General features: G+C 40.0%; 1 protein-coding gene across 3 annotated transcripts in view; it reads left to right on the forward strand.

The window, feature by feature from the left end:
• macf1a (microtubule actin crosslinking factor 1a) overlaps positions 1-22543 on the forward strand; it is a 309958-nt gene that overhangs the window by 115752 nt on the left and 171663 nt on the right. For 2 of the 3 annotated variants that reach the window (XM_079570810.1, XM_079570811.1), the window contains one exon: positions 19985-20046. In XM_079570810.1, coding sequence (XP_079426936.1) covers positions 19985-20046 — 62 coding nt within the window. Of the gene's footprint in view, positions 1-17211; positions 17294-19984; positions 20047-22543 lie in introns of those variants that run through there. The other variant, XM_079570812.1, reaches the window with a different exon arrangement.

Raw genomic sequence — 22543 nt, forward strand, 5'->3', positions numbered from 1 at the left:
TCCCATCCGTCTCCATTAAAAACCGCTGCGCTCTGGCCTGTCCCTCCCTCATTCGTCTCTGTTTTTCTTTCTCTTCTCGTTTGACCTACAATCGACAAAAGACCCTGAGCCCGAGCAGTTTGGACCGAGCCGGGATTTTCACACAAACTCATAAATCTATCGCTCGTCTTTCGAACGCCGTCTCCTCCCTCCGTTCCCACCATCCATCTATACTGCAGCGGAGGCGCTCGGCCTTCTGGGTGTCCCCCTCTGCAAACTGCGAGCATTAAACAAAACGAGGAAATGTGAATCCTTTAATCAAGCCTGGGTTATGGTTCCTGCAGCTTTTTTCTACACTTTAACTTAACAAATGCTAAAATTGATAGTTAGACTTTTATTTTATCAGTATCCATATTGGTAAATGGTAAATGGTATCAGTTTAATCAGTATCCATTTTGTGCTCTTGTTATTTTTCCACCATGAATGTTTTATCCATTTGTTTCATCAGGGCACCAATAGTGTGAAATACTAGGAATATGTTTGTGCATATTTAAAGCAGTTCTACGAAACTTTTTTACCTTAATAAATCCCTTTCGTTGTCCCTCTGGGGGTAATACACACTAATAGGATCACGAAGAAGAAGCTAACAGGCTAACGTGCTAAGCTAACTGTGGGCTAGCGCCACTTAAACAGTATTTACAGCCAAGTTTGAGTGAAAAAAATTATCTCCATTGTGTAATTGGAAGCACAATATCCCTCTCTCCCTTTGTCTTTTCTGTCAGCGTAGCATTTACTCTCAGAGACAATTAATGAGTCAAATAACGTAACTTGCTATGTCATCTGCAGTGGCGTTTATGGCCTCTAGGAGCATGAGTTACTTAGTTCTGCTTTAAGGGGTTCAATTCCGGTTTCTAATGCAAATAATGACAAATTGAACCTGAATTGAAATCATCATGCCTTTCTCAGGGATTACTACAACAACAGGCTACTACATAAGCATAAATATAGTTATATTACAAATGATTTAGCCTAAAAACTAATGAAGGATTAGCAAGTAACTTACAGGTCTAACAGGAGGCAATCTAAAAAGTCTCCTGGTGACTGAAAGATGACCTGTAAATGTTTGAAACTTTGCTCAAGGCCAAAATGGCATTTGGTTTAATCATGCAATTTCAAACCTTTAGATAGATTTTTTTCTGTTCCTGCCTACTTCAAGTCCATGGAAAGCATTATCCTCCATACTTTAATACTGTTTGTAGGAAAGGTGATGGTGCAGAGTGGCCGAGAAAGAGACTCTTGAGTGTCCATAAAGTGCTAAATGCATTATGAATACTTTACTGATCATGTGATGAAGCAAAACTAATTTCACCATATAGGAAATGCACTGATACATAATTTAAAGGAGGATTCATCATGATTACATTTCTCTGTTGAACCAGGCTTTCAGTCACCATTACTTCCTTCTGCTTCTGCTTGGACTTCAAAATGAAAAGTCGAAGGTCGTGGGTTTGCTGCTCCAGTGGCTCGGGACTTGACCGAACATGTTTACAGTACATACCACTCACAGCACACAAGAGCTTTCATCAAACTGGCGATGACGAGCGTGACCACGGCTTTAAGTTATCCTACTGGGAAACAGCAGGGGCCTGGGTTAGTTGGTCGTATCATGTGTTTCTGTTTGTTTTAAGACCATTGTCCTCTGTCATAGTAGTAATAACTAGCCTTTTATCTTATCAGGCTCTGACTAATCGCTGGAGATAGAAGCAGTAACGTCAGGTCAGTCAGGGCTAGAGTCTATAAAGTGCCTTGAGGAAACTGCTGGAAAAAAGTGTGGCTTAGAGTGTGATATGAAAGCGTATAGGCTCATTGCATGTGTTACTACTCAATGTGCTTCTTACTATTGTTTCCCTGATGCATCAATAAAGTATATATTTTAATCCTGGGTAGCTAGTTTTGCATTGCTTTTGTGATTCAAGTAGAACTAGAGTTACAACGTTGACTGCTTGTCTCTTATACTGGGTCACTCAGAGGACAGATGTAATGAGCCTTTGTTTTCTCATAACAACAGCCCCTGAGCTACTGTTTGTGCATCTCTATTTTGTTATTATTGGGCCCATGTGATTATGTCAGCGACTGTTCTGCCCTAAAATCTGCATGTTCCTCCCTTTAAGTGTCCTAATAAGTTGCCTCTCAATGTCATGAATGCATGCAGCCGTACTGGGTGAATCCGCCTCAGGCCCATTGAGGCTCAAAGCAGAATAGTTTAGAATAGCGTAGAATAGTTTAAAATCAATTGGCTGGTTCAAATAAAATATCTTGCTATCTTTCTCTTGCATTATTCCTAACCTTGAATGTCTTTGTTTTGTACTGTAATTTCTTGGGCTGGGATACAAGCAATATCAATACTTTCAATACGAAATATGTGAAGTCAAAAGGATGTAATCAAAATAGTGCATAATTTTGCACATTCAGTTATAATGTGCAGATGCTATTCCTCAAAGTTTTGTTTCTTGAAGTATTTAATAAAATAGGGAGCTTAGTTTAGCTTTTGGTTGGAATGAAGCTATTTCCAAGAGGCCTCTGTTTACATACCGCTGTGTTTGGAGGCATTTTTGTCTTGCTCTCTTTTACTTTTTCAGGAATAGAACAGTTACACATAGGGCTGGTAGCTGTTACTTTTTTTTTTATACCGGTGCTTGTTTACTTTAATAAATCCTTTTAGTTGTTCCTCTTGGGGTAATACAAGTGTTAATGGGATGATTAGGGGGTCTTTCATCTCCCCCTGGTGTCTCTGGCCAGAAAACTACAATTGCAACTCCCCTGCCATCGGGTAGGAGTCACCAATACACACTAATGCAATCACGAAGAAGAAGCTAACAGGCTAACGGGCAAAGCTAACTTTGGCGCCACTTAAACAGTATTTACAGCCAAGTTTGAGTGAAAAAAGTTATCTCCATTGTGTGATTGGATGTGCCATATCCCTCTCTCCCTTCCCTATACCCTTTCCCTTCCACAATAAATGAGTAAAAAAACATAACATGCTGCGACACCTGCATTGGCGCTTATGGCCTCTAGGGGCATGAGTTACTTAGTTCTGCTTTAAGTATCGTGACAAAAGTATTTTTCCAGCCCTTGTCATTTCAGACATTGACTCTGTTTGATTAACAAAGTATAAATGTGTGAAACCAATTTTAGGCCCTAATATTAGAAAATAAGACTGCACAATATACCGCCATATTACCGCTTGGTCTTCCATCTGACTGAAGTGGTTTATTGACTTCGTTATTGCAATATTTAAGACGGTCTCGACTGTCTCCATGTTTTCTCGTATTGTGCGGCCCTATCCGAAGATGTTTCCAGATTTACTGTGATGCCGAGGAGCGGGGACATGCCGTCACTGTATTTGGAAAGGGGCCAATCCGAGACAAAGCAGAGCCACACAGTAGGACCGGAGTCAGACGCAGACTACAACAAATCACAGTTACACTAATGTTTTCAGGCTCCTGACAGCTCCCGCCCACACGAGGCAACGGGACGCTTCATTAGACGGAGTATTCAGCTGTAAATGTTACAGAGAGAGGTCGGTCATGAACGGGCTGTGGGAAATGTAATCCAATAAAAATGTTAGGAATCTCAACTACTGCAAGCTTCAACTACATTTTCTTCAGCGTTATTAATCATTAAATGTACCGTTATCTATTAATTTTACTCGAGTGACAGCAGAGTTTTTCACTGTCACTCACTGATTGACAACGGAGCTGCACTATTCACTATCAGTGCGTCTTATCTTTCGAGCCTTTCAGCTCCATTGAGGAAAGCTGAGCCGTAGTATCTCTCTTTCAAGCACCGACTGTAAAGTGGGTCAAGTTCTCGGTGAGGATCGAGTCCAGGCCTGTAGTCCAGGGTTAGTCCGGGTTAATCCAGCCTCATTAGTTAATCTCGGGGACATGATAATCCCGTAATGGCATCTCCGTGGGGTATCTCTCCTTCCCTGCGTCGGATCACGACAGGCGGAAGTTTCTGTGAAATCAGCTCTAACTCGTCTGTCTGCAGGACCGTCCCAAGTCAATTTGATGATGACCATAATTAACCTCGCATGAAGTTGCAATCCGTAGTCACGATGAGATCATAAAGACGTAATTTCATGGCATTATTGTGAGATTCTTTAACTTCTTGAGGTCTCAGCATGCAAAGAAGAATCCGCTTTCATTATTTACTTTAAGAAACTGCCTTAGATATTATTGCAATGTTTTACTACACCATTTCAACAAAGTACGCTCATTAAATTGTGTCAAAGCAAGACTTAAAGGTGCATTATGCAACTTTTTATGTGAAAAAAAAAGTTGATATTTGTTCGTATTAGACCTTGTAGTGACCATGGGGTTGTACGAATGGTTTGTATGGCGTCTTTACTTTTGATCATGGTGGTCTCTACAACGCTCCAGAATCAAATCTTTTGTAGGTTTTCCGAAGATAGGGTCCGTCAGCAGTGAAAACCTTCCAAACAATTGATCCTGGAGCGTCATAGAGACCACTGTGATGGAAAGTAAAGACGCCATGCTGACCTCTCATACAGCCACTGGGTCACTACAAGGTCAAATACACACAAATATCAACTTTTTTTTTCACATAAAAGTTGCATAATGCAGCTTTAACAACCACTATGATCTAAAATGGAATTAAATATGCAAAATCATGACTAAAAATGTACTTTCGCACATCCTGAAGTGACATGAGTGAAGGAAAAAAAGTGCAGATCTCAGTCAGATTAAAGATCTCAGTGGAATTTTAATAATCGTCATTTTCTATTCAAATCCTGGTTGCCCAAGAATTACTCGATCCCTGAAGAAACCTCTTGTTTTTGCTTTTCATTTGTCAAACAGTCAACTATAAACCAGGATACGATGCAAAAATTCCAGGAAATGTTAAGATTTTCATGCATTTAGTTACCGATCACCCCAAAATGTTAACCATTTGGAAACTTGAAGAGTCCAGTGTTATTATGACTAAGCTGTCAAACTGGGCAATGCAGCAAAAAAAAAGGTGAGGTATTGCAGGACAGAGAACGCCCTCTATCTGCAAACCCTGGTACATGTTCTGTCTGTTGCAATGACATTTAACAATAAGTCTTGCCACATTATACTATATTTGGTCTAAAAGCACATCCCTTCATTGCTGACGCTGCTGACTTCCTCTGGTGCCTGTTCATCTGAACTCTGCTTGTGTATCTGCGGGAGTGATCCGGGCTGAGGTCACATCCACGCTCGGACAGGAAGTGGTTCTGCTGTTTACTTCCTACAGAGACCTCAAAGGCCAAACAGCTGCCTGGACGCCCACGTGGGACAAAAAAAGGATGTGTAGTTGTCACTTTACATGCGATGACTGGGTTAATAGGGAAGTTTGATTTATTTTGGTCAATGAATATTTATGAAGTGGTATTTTGCTGTTCAAGATTAGTTTAATCTTTCTCGAGTCCAGTCCTTCTGTCGTTCTGGGGTCTGACTTTGTTAGTTTATTGTTTGACCATTTGTAGGCCTTAATACCATTCATTATTATTTGTCTTTAAATAAACCCTTTTGATAGATGACACTGGATTTTTACAATGCAGAATCTGAATGCTTCATATATTTTTCTGTATCAGGTCAAGTGGATTTTCCAACCTCTGTATGCCATGAGGCTCATGATTTTTTACTTTCTGTAGTTCTGTTAAAACAAACCCTAAAGATGTTACAACCAGCCTGAGCCAAGGAGACAATTTCAACAAAATCTTTCATATTTTTGGGCATTTCTATAAATTGAACTTCCGAATCAAGTAATCAAAGTGCCTGTATAGCTTCATAAATTATCACCAACACACGCTTGTTTGTACGCACAGCTGCTTTGTACCAGAATATATGCACAAATGCAAATGATGTTACAACTACCCCCAGTCTCCCACTAATTGTGGACATTATAGACATTATAAAGGGGTAAGAAAATTGACCTTATTGAGCAAAACCAATAGGATTTTTGGATCCAGCTCATCAAAATGGTCTTAAATCCACTCACAAAACTTCGATTTGTTGTAAACCAGTTTCAGATATTTCTTTAATGACGGTGAACCCATTTGCAACGTTGGCCAGGTCTACTGTGAGCACAATAGATACATATTTGCTGCAGCAGCTGTTTGGACTCTGAAGCCAAGGCCGTTCAGTTTTGTCCCTTTCCCTCTTCCCGTCCCGCGCTGCTCATCCATCACTCTGTAATGTCTGACTTTCTCCCGTCTCCTCCTCCAGCTGCTTCCTCTGTGTTTACATTGACATACAGCGTTTCATTACAGCTTGTTTTACTTTAATTTTATGATCTCATTTATTCTATACTTCATGTTGTTTGGTATGATGTCACCGTCCTCGTAAGTCGTCTCCTCGTGTTTGCGTCTCCGTGACCTTGCTGCATCCTGGTTTGGGGCGGGATGCTGACTGGAGGGATTTCTCTGTACTGGGGGCAGGGGCAGGTATAGGACTGTGATAACAATAGACTGAGAAACTAAGGCACGCGAAAAATCTAAATCACTCCAAAAACATCTCCCAACTTTGATGAAAATAGTTGCTGATGATAGTAATGTTCTGCTTTGTAATTTCTTTTAATCACACTCTCTGGTTGTATAAGTGGCTGAGCTTCCCCAAAGTCGGCATATTTCTGTCTGCGTGACATGATCTCGGAGCATAGATTAGATCGATCTCTACTGTGGTTGGCAAGTGCAGCATTGCAGGAAATGCATAAACCACAATCTCTGAATGCGTGTAAAGTCATATCGCCACAGCAACGGTGAGCACGGCAACCATGTAGGCACATTATGGCTGTATAGGCCAAAAAGGACAAATTATGGTTAATTTATCGAAGGCAATGTGTGTATCATAACAATTAGTGTATGATTTAGCTTTTTCTATATTTTATTTGGCTTTTTTTTTTTTTAGTTCATAGTCTGTTTTTGTTATATTTTCTCTTCTCCTTTCTTATTCCAGCCTATTGTGTGACTCTGGGGGGTTTCTTATCCCAGTTCTATCATTGTTATATCACTGAGGCAGAGGATTGTAGCGAAAGTTTGAAGCGTTTTCACACTCTGTGGCGAGTTTGTAGTGAAAGTGTCAGACCACTGTATTGTAGGCTGAGGTTTTGAGGCTTTAACACAAATGAATGAAGTGACAGAAGGTGAAGGACTGTGGCACTCCTGCCCCCTAGTGGTCACTCCGTCTACCACAACATGCTGTGAAGGGTTTAGCCTCTGCCTCTGCTGTTGCATCCGTGAATTTATCTCAAATATTTGTGAACTTTTCAATGTAAAGGCAAGAACTTCTTTGCCTTTTAAATCTGCTTTTACCCTGTGACATAAAGTTTCTCAATTGCTATAAAATGACTTGACTTTGAGACATATACAACAAAAACAGCTAATAAATTCAATAAACCTTAAACTGTAATTATAAAATTGAATTAAAAGTGACAGATGTGATCACTGCCTTGCACTATCACACCCTGTTGTTCCTGCTGACTGTGTGATAACCCCCCCCCCCCCCTCGCTGACGGGACTCATTGTTTATTGTTTACGCAGAGGTTGCTATAGGGCCCGAGCAGCAGCTGATTTGGGCCCGTCCCGCTCAGGCTCGCGCAGCGGAGGTTCTGAGAGGCGACGGTAACTTTAGTCAGACCTGAGTCACTCTGCGTCGACTTCTCCAACAGGAACAGGCAGCCGCTCCGATGACGGCATCGTTCAGACGGAGATGAGAGATGTCTGTTACTGTGGCTCACTCAAAGCAACATATTTGATTTACAGTGTGGCTCCGATTACACCCAATCCTGCTGTTATTAGTGAGTTATAGACACACTTTTGGTGCTGCTTATTGTGGTGCACATATCCAGATATTCTTGGGATAGTTTTTTAATACATTTTGCCTTTTTTTAAACTAGATGAGGATGGTTATGTGGTTGAAGATTTGTTTTAAATTCTAGATTTTCGTGCTGGTGCTTTTATTTTTGATCTGTTTACCATTGTCTCTTTTCATGTACCATTTATCACATAGTCAGCTGACCTTATTCGTTTGCAATGACATTGGTAAGCATTTGAGCCCAAGCCATACGTTACTTATAAGAGAAAATATGATTTATTTTCATAATATTCATAATCTTAAATCTCACATCTGTACAAGGTCTCCTATTTAACACAAAGCAGCCTAAAAGTTCAATAATAGAGTTAAATGATAAATGAATGTCATGTGTTTCATATTGTTATTACACGTTAATCTTCATATTTTCAAAAGCAACTTAGGATCAGCCATTTGCCTTTTTTTCTCATTCTTTTGGTTAGTTTCTGTATTGTGGGTTGTGCTAGAGCAGTGATTCTCAACTGGTTTAGCATCACCCCGCGACGCCAAGCCAAATACAACTTGTAAAAGATGTAAAATATTGTGTTTTCCTCAAATGATGTTGTTGAATGAGCAGAAAAGCTGGAATGATGATAAAAAACAACACCGCTTGAACAGATTCAAGTAATGATTCTATACTTTTTCTGTACATAAATGATAAAATAAATGTTTTCTGGGAAAGGCAACTCACTGAAAATGGTTCCCCTGACCCACCAGTTGAGAACCACTGTGTCACTCCTGACTCCTCCTAAAGCCGGAGTACCTGACTGGTCGTTGTTGTAAAGTAAAATGCCTCCAGAGAGTGGACACAGCAAAGAACAGATCTTGTTTTGTCTTCACCCATTTTTTTATCGAGGAATTGAAGATAAAAGTAGAAGTAAATTGATGTAATTGCTTCACTTGAAACATGCAGACCAACTCTGGTGTGCAGGATGGATTGTGACAGCTATAAATGAGATTGGGCCAAAACTAAACATTTCTCTTTTTGAAAAGGAAATGTATATATTTGACATAATGTTGCTGAATCTGCCCCTCTGTTATACCTTGTTGCGACTTTATTTGGGGCCGTGCAGTCTTTAAAGATATTATACAAAAAAAAAGTCAATAGTTTGTATCTTGTTACATTCGTCTGGATTCTTGCACTATTTCAACAAACCATTAAATCGTCCCTAATAGTTATTGCTTATTGTCGGCTCTGGCAAGATAAGTTTGTTAATCTGTGAAAGTGTGTGCGGTCTTGAAAAGTCAGTTCTTAGAAAACAAACCCTCCTTCACTGTCACAGATTCATAAAGTGGCACGCAGGAAGCGCTCGGCACTGTCTCCGCTGTGGTCTCTCCTCCACCGCAGTCGCGTTTCCGTCTGTTCAGTGTTGTTTCTTTTGTATTTACTGGTTCTGAAGAGGCAGCGCTGAGCAACGGCAGCAGCCCGGACCTCTGCTTCACTGCAAAGGAATTCAGTCGTCCAGATTCGAGCGAGAGAAGGGGGGCCACGAGTTTAGCTGGGACCGGCATGGAGCAGAGCAGGAGGACAGCGGAGGCAAAAAAAACGTACTAAAACTGGACCAAAGAGACATTAAACTAGCATTTTAGGTTTGGAGACTCAGGATTAGGTGGACACGTACTTACTTTGGCTGCCGTTTGAGTGCTATTCTGGAAACCTGGAGTTTTCTCATTCATTTTTTAATACGATGTTGGACTATCTGTCGGACCGCGCACTCATAGCCCCCATTGTGGTGGTGACGGCTCATTTTTTGACCGCGGCCGGAGTTTGGTTTTTCTGCCGCGGCCGTAGACGCTCCAGGAGTTATGAACAAGGTAAAACTGCACAGCTTTCTCTGGTTAATCCGAGTGAAAGGAACAATCGGTTAAAGCGGACAAACTTCCTCTTTTCTTATTATGCAATGTGTCTGTATTAGTTATTGCGTGCACTTCCTGTTTAAGCCCCACCTGTTAATATTTACTATATTAGCAGCAATGACCAGTAAAGGCTCAATCAACATGTAACTTGATCAGCAATTTCTATCTAATAACCTTATCCCTACAATTCATGGCATATACTTAACCTCTTACACAAGTTTGAATTGGGATTTATGTTTTAAAATGATTAGATTCAGATCAGAGGAGGCATTTTAAACATGTCCAAGGAGATAAACATTTGAGAAAAGACTGAACTGTGAACTCTAAAACTGATTTCGAGACCCACAATCATCATAGGATGTCGAGCCACGACCCAAATAAGAATTTAATTTGTTACATATGTTGTAAAAACAGTATTTTTTGCACAAGTTGTTGTTAAATAAGCATTAAATTAACCAATAAATCTGAAATCAAGATCAAAGCATCTCAGCAGTGTAATTTTAACACACTCGGGTAGTATTTTTTTTAAAATCTTTTAGAAGATAAATAGGTATCACTTTATTTTTCACTACCTTGATGCATTGTACCTAACTTTAGTACAATGTACTGTGCTCTGTAGCAATCTGTGATAACTTGTACCTATGTAGTACGTACGCAATGGAATAACTTGTATTAGTACTTTCTAAGTACATAATGTAATAGGACACGAGACCCTTAGGGTTTGGGCTTAAGGTTAGGGTTAGGGTTGAAATCATGTCTTATACATTATGTATCTACAAACTACAAATACATATTATTCCATTGTGTATCTAAACTGTAGGTACAAGTGATTACACATTGTTACAGAGCCCATTACATTGTACTCACTTTAGTTAGTAAATATTGAATGAAATGATCCCTCGCGACACTGAAATTGGTTCCGTGACTCAGTTTTGGATCCCGAACCACTGCTTTAGAACATGTTTATCGAGCTCTAGATTGCAGGATTAGCAGGTTTTACACATAATAAAAACCTACAGCGATGGTAATTTTGGCTGTGGTCAAAAGCCACATTGTACTGCATGCAATTTCATAACTGCGACTCTTCGATTAGGCTGCAATAAAAAAAAAGTGAGCTCTACCCAACAACACGTGTCGGAGAAACAACCAACTTTGCTCTATATTTAGCCCAAAGCTAATAAAAAAATAGGACCTCATTAACTACAACAAAGTTAAGAGTTCTTATTCCTTTGTCTAAATTGTAAAGCCGTTTCCCATTTCCGCTTAACTTTACGAATATTCTCGTGTTCTGCTGTGTCCTCGTGGTCCAGCCAGGTCGAGTTGCTTCACCATCACAGACGCAGAGACTTGTCCATATTAGGCCCTGTCTGTGTGTGTACGAGCTGCTCATATAATTCAATTCGTAGTTTTAAATCACTGCAGATCGGAGTAACTCAACCTGCAGCGTCAGCCTCTATAAAACAATAGTTCTCTGTGCCGTAAGCCGATCACTGTGGAGGTTAATGGTGAATAAACGCCATTGTGAGGCTTTGGGGAAAGAGGGCTAATTCTGATTATCTGTACTTACACAGGGGATGAAAAGTAGGTTCTTAAAGTGGTTTTATTTATCGACCGCTGTCAGCACTAGGTGATGAGATTCATTTTTGGGGCATTTAAAGGTGCATTATGCAGCTTTTCATTCGGCAAAAAAAAAAAAAAATGGCTGCATGAGTGATCAGCATGGCACATTACTAAAAAAAACCTTCAGAAACTCTTAATAACAGTTGACCTTGGAGCCACCATGAAAGTAAAGGGGCATTGCTAACCACTCATACAGCTGCTACGTCACTGAAAGCTCAAATATGCACTAATACAAAATATTTTTTCTGCATAAAAAGTTCCATAATGCACCTAAAGTTTAGGTTTCATACTTCTGGACACAGCTTTAAAGCAATAAAACTGCAATGTAAACTAATGCAAAACGTGCTTTGTATTAAAATTTTGATCATTATTATTCATGTGCATATTGGGGTAGGGCAGCGGTGTGGAGGACTGTGTGGAGTTTGCATGTTCTCCTCGTGTCTGCGTAGGTTTCCTTCAGGTACCACCAAAACAATGAACAATAGGTCAGGATGAGTGAGAGTGTGTTTTAAGTGTGCAAGGGCAGCGCTGTCCTGACCAAATAAACAGATAAAATATGTATATTGGGCAGGGTGATATGGCCTAAAAAAAAAAAAAAAACGATATAAAAAAGAAATATCACGATAACAATATATTGGACGATATAATTGACAATGGACAAACTACTTCAAAATTCAAGCCTCACGCCTATTTGGAAGATTAATGCAAAGATATGTCATACTTTTCTTTTAATGCCATAGTAATTTCCCATTATAAGATCCTAAATTAATATGATCTGCTCAAGCCATTTACATCCTTTATAACATTTTACTCTTCAAGTCAGTGTTTTTGCTGCTCTGATGGAGCTGAGCGTAACAGAAATGATATCATGTCCACAGCGATATAAAAAATGACTACAATGTCATATGCGATACGATATGGCTCACCCTAATGTATATATTTGTACATAACTTTCCCTAAAGCAGATGTTGCCCATATTGTGTTTCCCTTTAGGACGACATTCATATCATACAGCTTTACAACAAATAATCCCTTTGCAATCATCTGGTCTGCACCCTGAGCCTTGGTGTTTATTTAGCACTTATACTGCCTTGTAAATGTGTTGTTTTATATTACTTTATTCCTAATCTCTTCGTCTTTCCAAATGTTTACTGAACAATGTTTTCCCTGTAACATTTTGCCACATGTGGAATCTGGTGAGGGTGAGTCTAAGACTGACATTTGGCACCTCCTGCCCCTAAACTATTTACTGCATCGCGTGTGTTTGCTTTTCCATCTCTGTCCCTCTGAGTCATTTTGATGCACGTGGGGCTTTCCCTCAAAACTCTGCCTTAGTCAAAGTTTACTTTCAGGATTACTTTTCTGATCCATGTTTGCTGAATGCTAATGGCTTCCTGACCCATTTGTGCTGCTTTGTCTCAAATTAAAATCCAGGAGGCCCCTAAATTCAAGATTATTTGATTGCACAGTCCTTTGTCAAGTTTTTATCAGTAGTTTACAGGACTTGGTTGACCTTGTTTGAATATAGTTTTGGGGCGTTTGCCAAATGAAACCGAGAAATATGCAAATGCTCAAACTTCACGCTTTTTCCCTGATCTGTTTATGGTGAAAAATGAAACTACAGGGAGTGGTCGTGTCACGCCTTTGACTCAATCTATGAAAATACCCAGATAACAGTAAATTACAGTATAATGACTTGCCCTAGCAACTTACAATGTGGGTGTTCAGTGCCATATTTGAACTAAAACACTCATCTATTGCTGGGTGATTTTTTTACTGTCTCTCGCGACCAGAATAAAAAGGTTGGTTTACAAAGTCCCGACCACATGTGAAAGTGTCATGTGTGCCACGTGTCTGGAAAAGCCAGGTTCATATTTTCAAAGTGTGGTTTGTTTATTATTTGTGCCGTCGCCATGGCAGCTTGTCCCACATTGAGATTGACGGCCATTGATAAATAGACGCTCTCACTCGCTGATCATGTAACCGCTGCATTTAGACCCGGACAAACGGAGCTGACAGATGACAGACTTTGGCTTTAGAGACAGTCGTGTGGTCATTTTGTTATTGCCTCTGCGTTCTATCACAAGAAATAACATCAAAATCTGTCAAAGCATTAAAGTGACAGTCCGTAAGTTTGCAAAGTGAGGAGAGATAGAGTGAAATTTGAAAGTAAACCATCAAATTCCTCCCCCTTCAACCAGAAAGCCTTTATTAGTTTGTAAAAGGAGGAGAACAAGAATTTTCAAAAGTAAAGGATCAAGCTCCTCCCCCTCCCCTCCTGATTGGACCTAACAGGCTTGTTCACGTCTCATTGGTCAACACAGGAGGATGCTTGACTGATTAGCTGCTGAGATCCGGGAAGGAGGGACTTTACAAAAAATGATATATAACTTACTTTACATCAAAAATGCAAGACAAGGTGGTCGATTTTGCACGTTTTATTAAATTTGTAAAACATTAAGACTTCCAGACTATCGCTTTAATGGAGATTTTGTTGCCCTTTAAACCTCTTAACCCCCACCTTAACCGAGCACATTGACTCCAGTTTGGCTTTACCCAAATCTAAAAGCACCCTGCCTTTAGCGCTTACAGCCTAAAGGCCAGTGTGACGCCTCATTCGAAAGCTAACACCTACAAAACTGATTGAAAACATTTTTTTGTTGCATTTTTTAAGCGTTTTTGTATTTATTTTGGCGTCTTTTGGTCACTTTTTTATCACATTTTTGTCACCTTTCTGACGCTCTTTCATGGCTTTCTTGTTGATTTCTCGTGTTTTTTTATGCTTTTTTATTTTTGTTATTGTTGATTTTCCAGCATTCCCCCCCCCCCCACATTTTGGAAGTGTTTTTGTTGTGTTTTTTAATTGCTTTTTTTTTTGGTTTTCGCGTTTTTGTCACTTTTCATCAAATTTTTGTCAGTTTTTTGTGGCCTTTTTCTTGCTTTGTTATCACTCTTTACTCTTGCGTTATTGCCGCTTTCTTTATTGCGCTTTTGTTGCTTTTCCGACCCGTTTTTGTCGCTCTTTTGCCACTTTGGAGAAAAGCCAAACTGGAGAAAATGTGCTTGGTTAACTGATTTATTAATGAGAGAGTTCTGGTTTCACTCTGTGGCCGCTCTACTCTGATTCAGCAAATGAAAGCCTTTTCTACTTTCTATGGTTTTGCCTCAGCCTTGTCTGTGAAAGTATAGACTTTCAGCTTCTCTTAATAAACTCAATCTAAATGATAAATTATACTAATGTGGTCAACCAGGCTCAATTTCAAGCCTCCCTGAGTAAAATGTTCCTACTGTGGGTGATGTACTAGAAGTAGCCTATAGTATGCGCCATTGCTTTAACCATACCAGTGTCTAACCCGGTCATGTCCTTGTTCCACCATTAGAGGTCTCTCTTCTCTGACCGCGGGAGGCCAATTGGACATGATGTTAATCTGCCCACAAGCCTGTACTTTAAAATGTACTTGACACAACTTAAATGAGCCTTATCCAAGTGCCGCTTGTCATTAGAAAAGCAAGTCGAAGCTACACTTTTTGAGAGGTGACATTGGTTTCTCTTCCCTCTAATTATCATGCAGTTCTTGTAGCTTTTATGGGAATCGGAAGCGTCTCGAATGCTATGAAAGAAAGGAATGAGGACTCGCAAGCGTTTCAAAGCCAAAGGCCCGGAGTAGAACTGCACACAAGAGAAAGGGGAAATTGCAAGAAGAAGAATGATCAAATTATCATTCTGGGGAAAGGAGAGCGGGCGCATGGAAAAAACACCCTTCATTTGCCACTTAGCATGTTTTCTAATGAAATCAGGAGAGGCCAGATCACCGGAACAGACGGCCACTCCACAAACACACACAGCGAGGCAGAAGCAGACACAGAGAAGATTAACCCGCACCAGCATTAGCGGCATAAGCCACGTCTGCTATTTTTAGGCCGGGACACTGTCTAGGTGAAAGTAACCAGGCGCTCGGGACGCATAAAAAGGAGCAAGGATGGACTTTTTCTGATTATTTTCTCTTTTATTTAATTTTTACGTCTTTATCTCTCATTGGATGCAAGAGGTTTCCAGCGCTGCCATAGCAACGGCATTGACCATGACGTTGCCGGTCACGTGACCAGCCGGAGAGGGTCCTTCAGTGCCGGGAATGAAACTATGACGAAGCAGAAAAGTGCAAAGCCGCCGCGAGAGCTATTCTGGAACACAAAGTGACTGGGAATGTAGCATGGGGAGGGATAAGAGCTGCCTAAGAGAGTGAATGGTGGTTTTTGCTTTAAAGTCTGGTTTGTTTTGGTACTAATTTGTATATCTCCAGAAGTTTAAGCATGCAGGCTGGAGATGCAACGTCGAATTTTTGACATTTGGTATTCCCATTGTGCGCATTGTGTTCCATTAGCGTGAATTCAGTAGATTAGCAACCTAGTCTGGGCATCCTTTCGATAAGATCAGAGCATAATTTCATGAAGCTGTGTCTATAAAATGTTGCGATTAAATTATTGAAAGTTTGTGTTTGCTATAACTATTTCTTCGTACTCGACCTGCAACCTTGCGTGGGTGTTCTTTAAGATTAAAGCATCATTTCTGCAAACCCCAAAGGCTTGCCTACAGCATAGAAAGTGGAGATGCACTGGAGAGTAAACATAGGATTTTTTTTGACAGATTTAGATTAAACAATTGCATTTTCAGTTTTTAGTTGTGCGCTTGTTCGATCAGCAACCTTGCCTAGGCCTCTTTTCCTCCTTTGATCGAATTGTCTATACGTCAGTTCTGTCTCCAAGCATGCCTAGGGTATTGAATGCTGACTGACGAGATTTGCATAGGGCAACATGCCAGAACGTCTTGTCATGTTAAAGGACAGTTTCTATGCAGATGCTGTGTTTTGTTTACTTGATGTAATTGATGAGGTCATGCTTAGCTCACTGCCTCTGTGCCGGTACTTGTCGATAGCAGACGTTCTCATCACCTCATCCGGCATTGCACATCATTATCACCTTTGTGGACAAGCTCAGAGCATCCCAAAAGGCCAAACCGATCCTGCACTGACTGATGGAGGCTGCTCACATTTGCAGAGACCGTGAAGCAGTGCTAGCTTAGCTCCTTGTCGCAGCACAGAATAGCTCTAGCTGCACATTGAGTGGATTGTTTTGGGGCGACTGCATGAGACAGCACTAACGCAGCAGCAGCGCAGGCAGAGGCTGACGGGCAGAAAGGCAATCCGCTTTTTTTTTTCTTCTTCTCCGGAGCCAAAGGGGTGGAGCTACTTTGACTTTGACACACGTGGAGCAAGAACAACTGCTGCGAGATAGAGAGAAGTAGCCGGCTCGGGCCGAGGAGCAGGGCTGAGATGGACACGACAAAAGCAAAAGGAGGGATTTTTTAACTAAAGGATCAATGACGAGGATTACTACATGTACTTTTTAGGATTAGAGTTTGAAATACCGCTGTTTACAAGACTGTATGTGTCTTGTTTGTACTTGGACAGCTATTTGAAGCAGTGTTTTTATTCAGCAACAGATTATTTCACTACAATTCCTACATTTTTGGAGCTACTTTTAAGAATACAGCTGATGCTTTCACTTTTTATACCTTTTTTCTTGGATTATACACTTCTTTTGGCAGTGATTTGATTCAACTGCGTATTTTTGATGTAACTTTATTACATTGAGTTGGATTTTTGCTATTTGTTTTACTTGTTTCTGGATTATGCTGCATTTGAAGGCAACACTTTCATTCAATAATGTGATTTGAAACGGATCCTCTTCCGAATTCTGTGGGATTCTTACTTTATTCAAGCTACTACTACTACAACAACTACAGGGATCACTTCTATTGGTCTCATTGAACCTTGGATTAATGTTCTCTTTCCCGCCTTGATTTGGGACGACCATGTGGCCCGACTATAGGAACGAAAGCCACCTCAATGCCCACCTGTACTCCCTCATGTGCTGCGCAGGTCAGTTCCCATGTGTCTTGTTTACGTTCGAGCCTACTCTCTGCACGTGTCCCACCACTTCCCCTTTTTCCTCATCAATGGCGACGCTGCGGTTTCCCATCGCTCGTAAAACATAATTGTTTGTTTAGGTCGGTTTTAGATTGCGTTGGAGTTTGAAAAACAAGGGGGGCGTGTGTGTGTCTGCTAACAATGTGCTCCTGTGTGAATGAATGGGCGCCTGTCTCCGCCTGTCACTCTCACATGTCACACTTGAGTCAATCAGACGTGTGCGGGGATGATAGAGATTCACAGCTTTATCATGTGATTACCCTGATTTACTCGACAGGTGCAAGTCTCGGCATGGACGGTATAAAGTAAATGCTGTGACCTTGTGATAATGCATGCTTCCTCCCAGGCTTAACTCGCTTGGTTACTCCGGCAGAAACAAGGCGTGCTGCCTGAAACTATTTTGCAAGAGGGTGTTGAAATATGCACGCTCTCTCTCGCCACTTGCCCTCTGAGTAAACTTACTGTCATCGCTTTGCTGGTCCGTCCGACATTGAATTTGATCCCTATAGAGCGTCTTAATCCTAAATCGAAAGCCTTTCTATTTACGGAGCTATACTGCCAGTCCATGCTATCCTGTGTGTTTTTTGGCCTTTAAATTAGGCGTTTCTTTTATGGTTTCGATATTATAGACCTCATTATAGACCTGGTGGTACTTGGAAGGTTAAATTTCATAATGACTGGTTTAGCCGCTCTGGAAAAGTTGGACTAGGATGCGATGGTGGTGGAAGTGCGGCTGCTCCATGACAACAAATAAACAGGAAGTGCCCAGAGCATGCTGAATTGTGATTGGTTGAGGTTGAATCCGGAGGGAAAGGCCACTCGAGCGCTGATACGAAGACCAAACATATCTATCTAATCACGAAACCACAAGCGCTCGGAGTGACTTCATCGCTAAAGCTGCTCCTCACCACTTACACGATGTTTATTCAGCGCTAAACAAACGGAGAAACTTGCAAAACGTCCTGGAAGGAAATGCTGTTTTTCATGTCGGTAACAAATCCAAGACAGCCCAGTTAAGAGCCTGTAATGTTTCATATATTATCATTAGCTTAGACATAAAGAAAGGTGAACTTAAGTACATTTAGAGCAGTCATATTGATGGTGAAATGATCAACATTGCTGTAATTACATAATGACATATCAAAATTCTGTAAGATATGGTCTACAATAATGATGGGCAGGTTTTAGAGACTTTAAAAGCAGATAGAGTTTACATGGACACAGTGAGGAAACAATAACAAAGCTTTTCCACAGACCGCTCTTTAAAACACCAGTATATCCTTTTAGTAAAAGTATTTAGGAATTATTCATTAACATGTAACATAACATGGCTTGTGTGTCAGGTTGTATGAGTTGAGGGGAGGGAGGTGGGGTCTGTAGATAACACAGTTATGGGTCAGTATCGAGGGCTATTTCTGACCTGGCTCCACTCCTCAGCGCTGATGCAAACGGCCGACGGGACAGACTCTGAAACTCTGAATCCTTAAGGGAAGACGGTCATGTTTTTAATAGATTTATTATCAAAAGATGGGTGTTATGTTTTCATTACATCCTGAAAACTGCTGTTTCAGTAAGAAGCCTCTGTTGTTCATCTCCTCTTTGAGTGCTGCAGCTGTTATATAATACGATCACAAATGCATTTTCTTAGGCTTTATACCTGATTTTTTACAAACAATGAAAGAGTGCAGGCAAATCAAATTGACAAACTCATCAACTTTCTGAACATATTTTTAACTTCTCTATTCTTCACAGGAACAGCTTTCAGGGTCACTGTCACAGAATGCTAGAAAACTAACCTGAAAGTTCATGAAATTAATGCAAATGCTTTTTAATTACAAGGATTTTTAGTTATTTTTAGAGTACAATATGCTGGAGAATGACCAAACTCTCTTCTTGTTCTACTACCAGAAAAAACCTGTGTGAATTGCCGTCACGCTGTCACCTTGTGTTCTGATTTGACTTTGCATATGAAAATACCACCACCTATAAAGCACACACAGAAAATCTACGATGTGTTTCTCTCAACGCTTTGCACAAACAACAATAAGACTTCACTACACAGTATAGAGCCATATTTAAAAGTAGGGGCAACAATAAGGGTCAGAGGTCAGGGTCCGGTGAGGAGCAGAGTTTGAGAGCAGATTATGGTGTGAAAGAGTTCAGGGATAAAACTTCCCGTACCTGTGTAACTACTGCTCATATACGGCTCTAGTTTATCCTCTCTTTTAAGCACAGATATTGCCAAACAGGCCTAAAACTGCTCTCAAGCAAACAGCAGTAAAGATAGCAGCTGTTGACAATGTAGCTGTAGTGATTTGACCAAGCTTTACCTCGAAGGATCACAACATGGCCATAATTTCACCCATTGGCTTCGAGTATTGTTGGTTTCACTTTGCCTTTGTGTCAGATCTGTGGACTAAAGCTTTCAATAATAACTGGGAGGGTGAGAACATTGTGGACCACTGATATGATCGAGGTCATAAAGGATGGGAGTTACCAGACAAGCATTAATTCTCATACTATAACATCTTTACCTTTTATTTATTGCACATTAGGTCATGTTGGGTTATTAGAATTCACTGCTGAAATGTCCTGTCTTTATTTTGTTACTGAACTCTGTGTTTGTTTGTGTGTCTGTTGCAGATGAGCGGGACAGGGTTCAGAAGAAAACGTTCACAAAATGGGTCAACAAACATCTCATCAAGGTACGTCTCACGGGTCGACTTCGAACAAAACATTATAAGGAAAGCCTGAAGAGAGAAGTGACAGGCATGCAATTGAAAATGCTATATGTAAAAGTGTTCATTGGTCTAAACACGTTATATATTTACTACACTCTGAGTCTAAGATTAAGATGTTGGATAGGGATTTAATAGAGTTCAACATGAGGCAGTTTGTTTAATAATAATACATGCTTGGATGGAACTTGGATAGAAGATCTTTTGTCTTTAGAAAAATAATATTTCAATTTAGAATGGAAGGCAAATTGACTAAATGTATTTATTTGGTCAGGGCATTGCATGTTAATGAACACACAGATATATGAATGTTCTGCAGTGGATTGCTGCACTCGATCGTTCATCATCATGTACAATAGGAACCCTTTTTTCGTGATGGGCCTACGCAACCATGAGAGAACATTTAACCATTTTAACCCTCACCTGAACCGAGCATATTTATCCAAATCTTAAAGCTTCTTGAGAAAAAGCCGAGCCGAGAAAGAGAATGAAAACGTGACGACAAAGTGACAAACCAAAGATTAACAGATTGACATAAAAGTAATAAAAACGCTTCAAAAGAGCAACAAAAAAGCGATGAAAGTAAATGTCAAAAGGTTTGTGACAACACTGCAACAGCGCAAGGAATAAGATCAGTTTAGATCAGTTTTGTAGGCTTAGCTTTCAAATGAGGCGTTACCCTGGCCTATAGGCTGTGAACTTTTAGATTTGGGCAAAACTGAACTGGAGAAAATGCACTTGGCTAAGGCAGAGAGTAAGGTTAAGCCCAACAATACATCCATATTTTTATGCCAATGAATTTACAAGTTTTGACCTTTTCAAGCTGTGTTATTATTTGTTGTTCATTATTAATATAAAACAAATAACCTAATACGGCCCGGTATCTAAACAAACACTGAACTGAGCTGCATTGACTTTTCCCTCTGGTCACTTCACTCTCTATCAGTTTGTATTTGACCTACATAGCCCCCGTCCCGCCCAAATCTGGCCCTGTCTGTGATCCAGGTCCAGTCCTGGCTCGATTCGCCGTGACGACAGTTGTGCTGGAGTTATGGGGTCAGACCTGCTGCAGTCATGTGACGCAAATACCCATCATTCTCTGCTCCTCTCAAGTGTTTATCAACCGTCTCCCGCACACTGTAAAGTGACAAGGACTGAGCTTTATGAAGAAACAAACGACAAAGGACTTCTTTGACTCCACAATACATAATGTTAGATATAGAGATCCATCAAATCCACTATTTATTAAATGTAAGTTACTCAAACTTGAGGATATAGTAGACTATAATATCCTCCAGGTTTTGTATAAAGCAAATAGAAAAATATTGCCAGTGAACATCCAAGAAATGTTTGAGAAAAGAGAAAGTCACTATAATCTGAAAGGAACAGACATCTTTAACAAACCCAGGTTCAACTCTAAAGCAATGGAACGGACTGTTGCAGTGACAGGATTCAGTTTATGGAATAAACTTCAGAAAGTCAGAATTTCTCCTGGAGTTTAAAAAACACATAAAAGCTACAATGTTAAAAAAGTATGAAGTACTTGGACATGAATAATGTGGGATATTTGATCTGAACAAACTTTTTTTTTGACCATTTGTAAACATTCATGAATACGAAGGTTCTGTATTTTATATATTGAAATAACTGAATATAGAATACAAAAATATCGGTAAATACTGTAAATATATATATATATAAGACTGTAAATATATGTATGTAGACATATATACATAACATTTTCCAAAGGACAACAGTGTGAAGTGTGAAGTAACAAAAGGGGCAGATATTATAAGGCTTGTTCTTCTCCTCTGCTCCGTTTCATTCATACTGGGTTGGCTTGGCGGTTTTATTGTGATTGTATGACATCACTTTTGAATGAAATAAATAAATAAAATGAAATGAAATGAAAATTTTCATCAAAATTTAGGACCTTTTTATACTGACCTTGATACAATAAATTAAAGCTGGGGTATCTGATATCTCTTATTTGCAAACCTTGAAAGCAGATGGAATTCAAGGAGATTTGCTTTGATTTCACACACTTTGAAAGTATCTCATGTATTTCAGTTAATAATATCATGTATCGCGATATATTCCTGCTTCAATTTATCGAACTTCAAAATGTGCCATTGTCACAGGCTCAGCAACATGTCTCTACACAACCCCATTTCTAGGATGTTCTTCCAGCCTTCAACCAATAAAAGAGATTGATTTGGTGCTGGTCCAGGAGCAACATCTGAGAGAAATATGAACTGCTAAACTAATAGAAAGAGTGACATAACTTGCATGCCTTTCAGTACATGTTTGAAGAGGTCTATTACAGGGTTAGCGGGTTTCATACATCTGAATAATCCTAATGGAGACAGATCACTTTTGTAGTTTAAAAAACGTTATATTTCCTTTGGAAAAATAAGATAAGATAAGATAAGATGATACTTTATTGATCTCACAGATGGAGAAA

Source organism: Gobius niger (genome assembly GCF_951799975.1).
Source record: "Gobius niger genome assembly, chromosome: 14".
Lineage (NCBI taxonomy): Eukaryota > Metazoa > Chordata > Actinopteri > Gobiiformes > Gobiidae > Gobius > Gobius niger.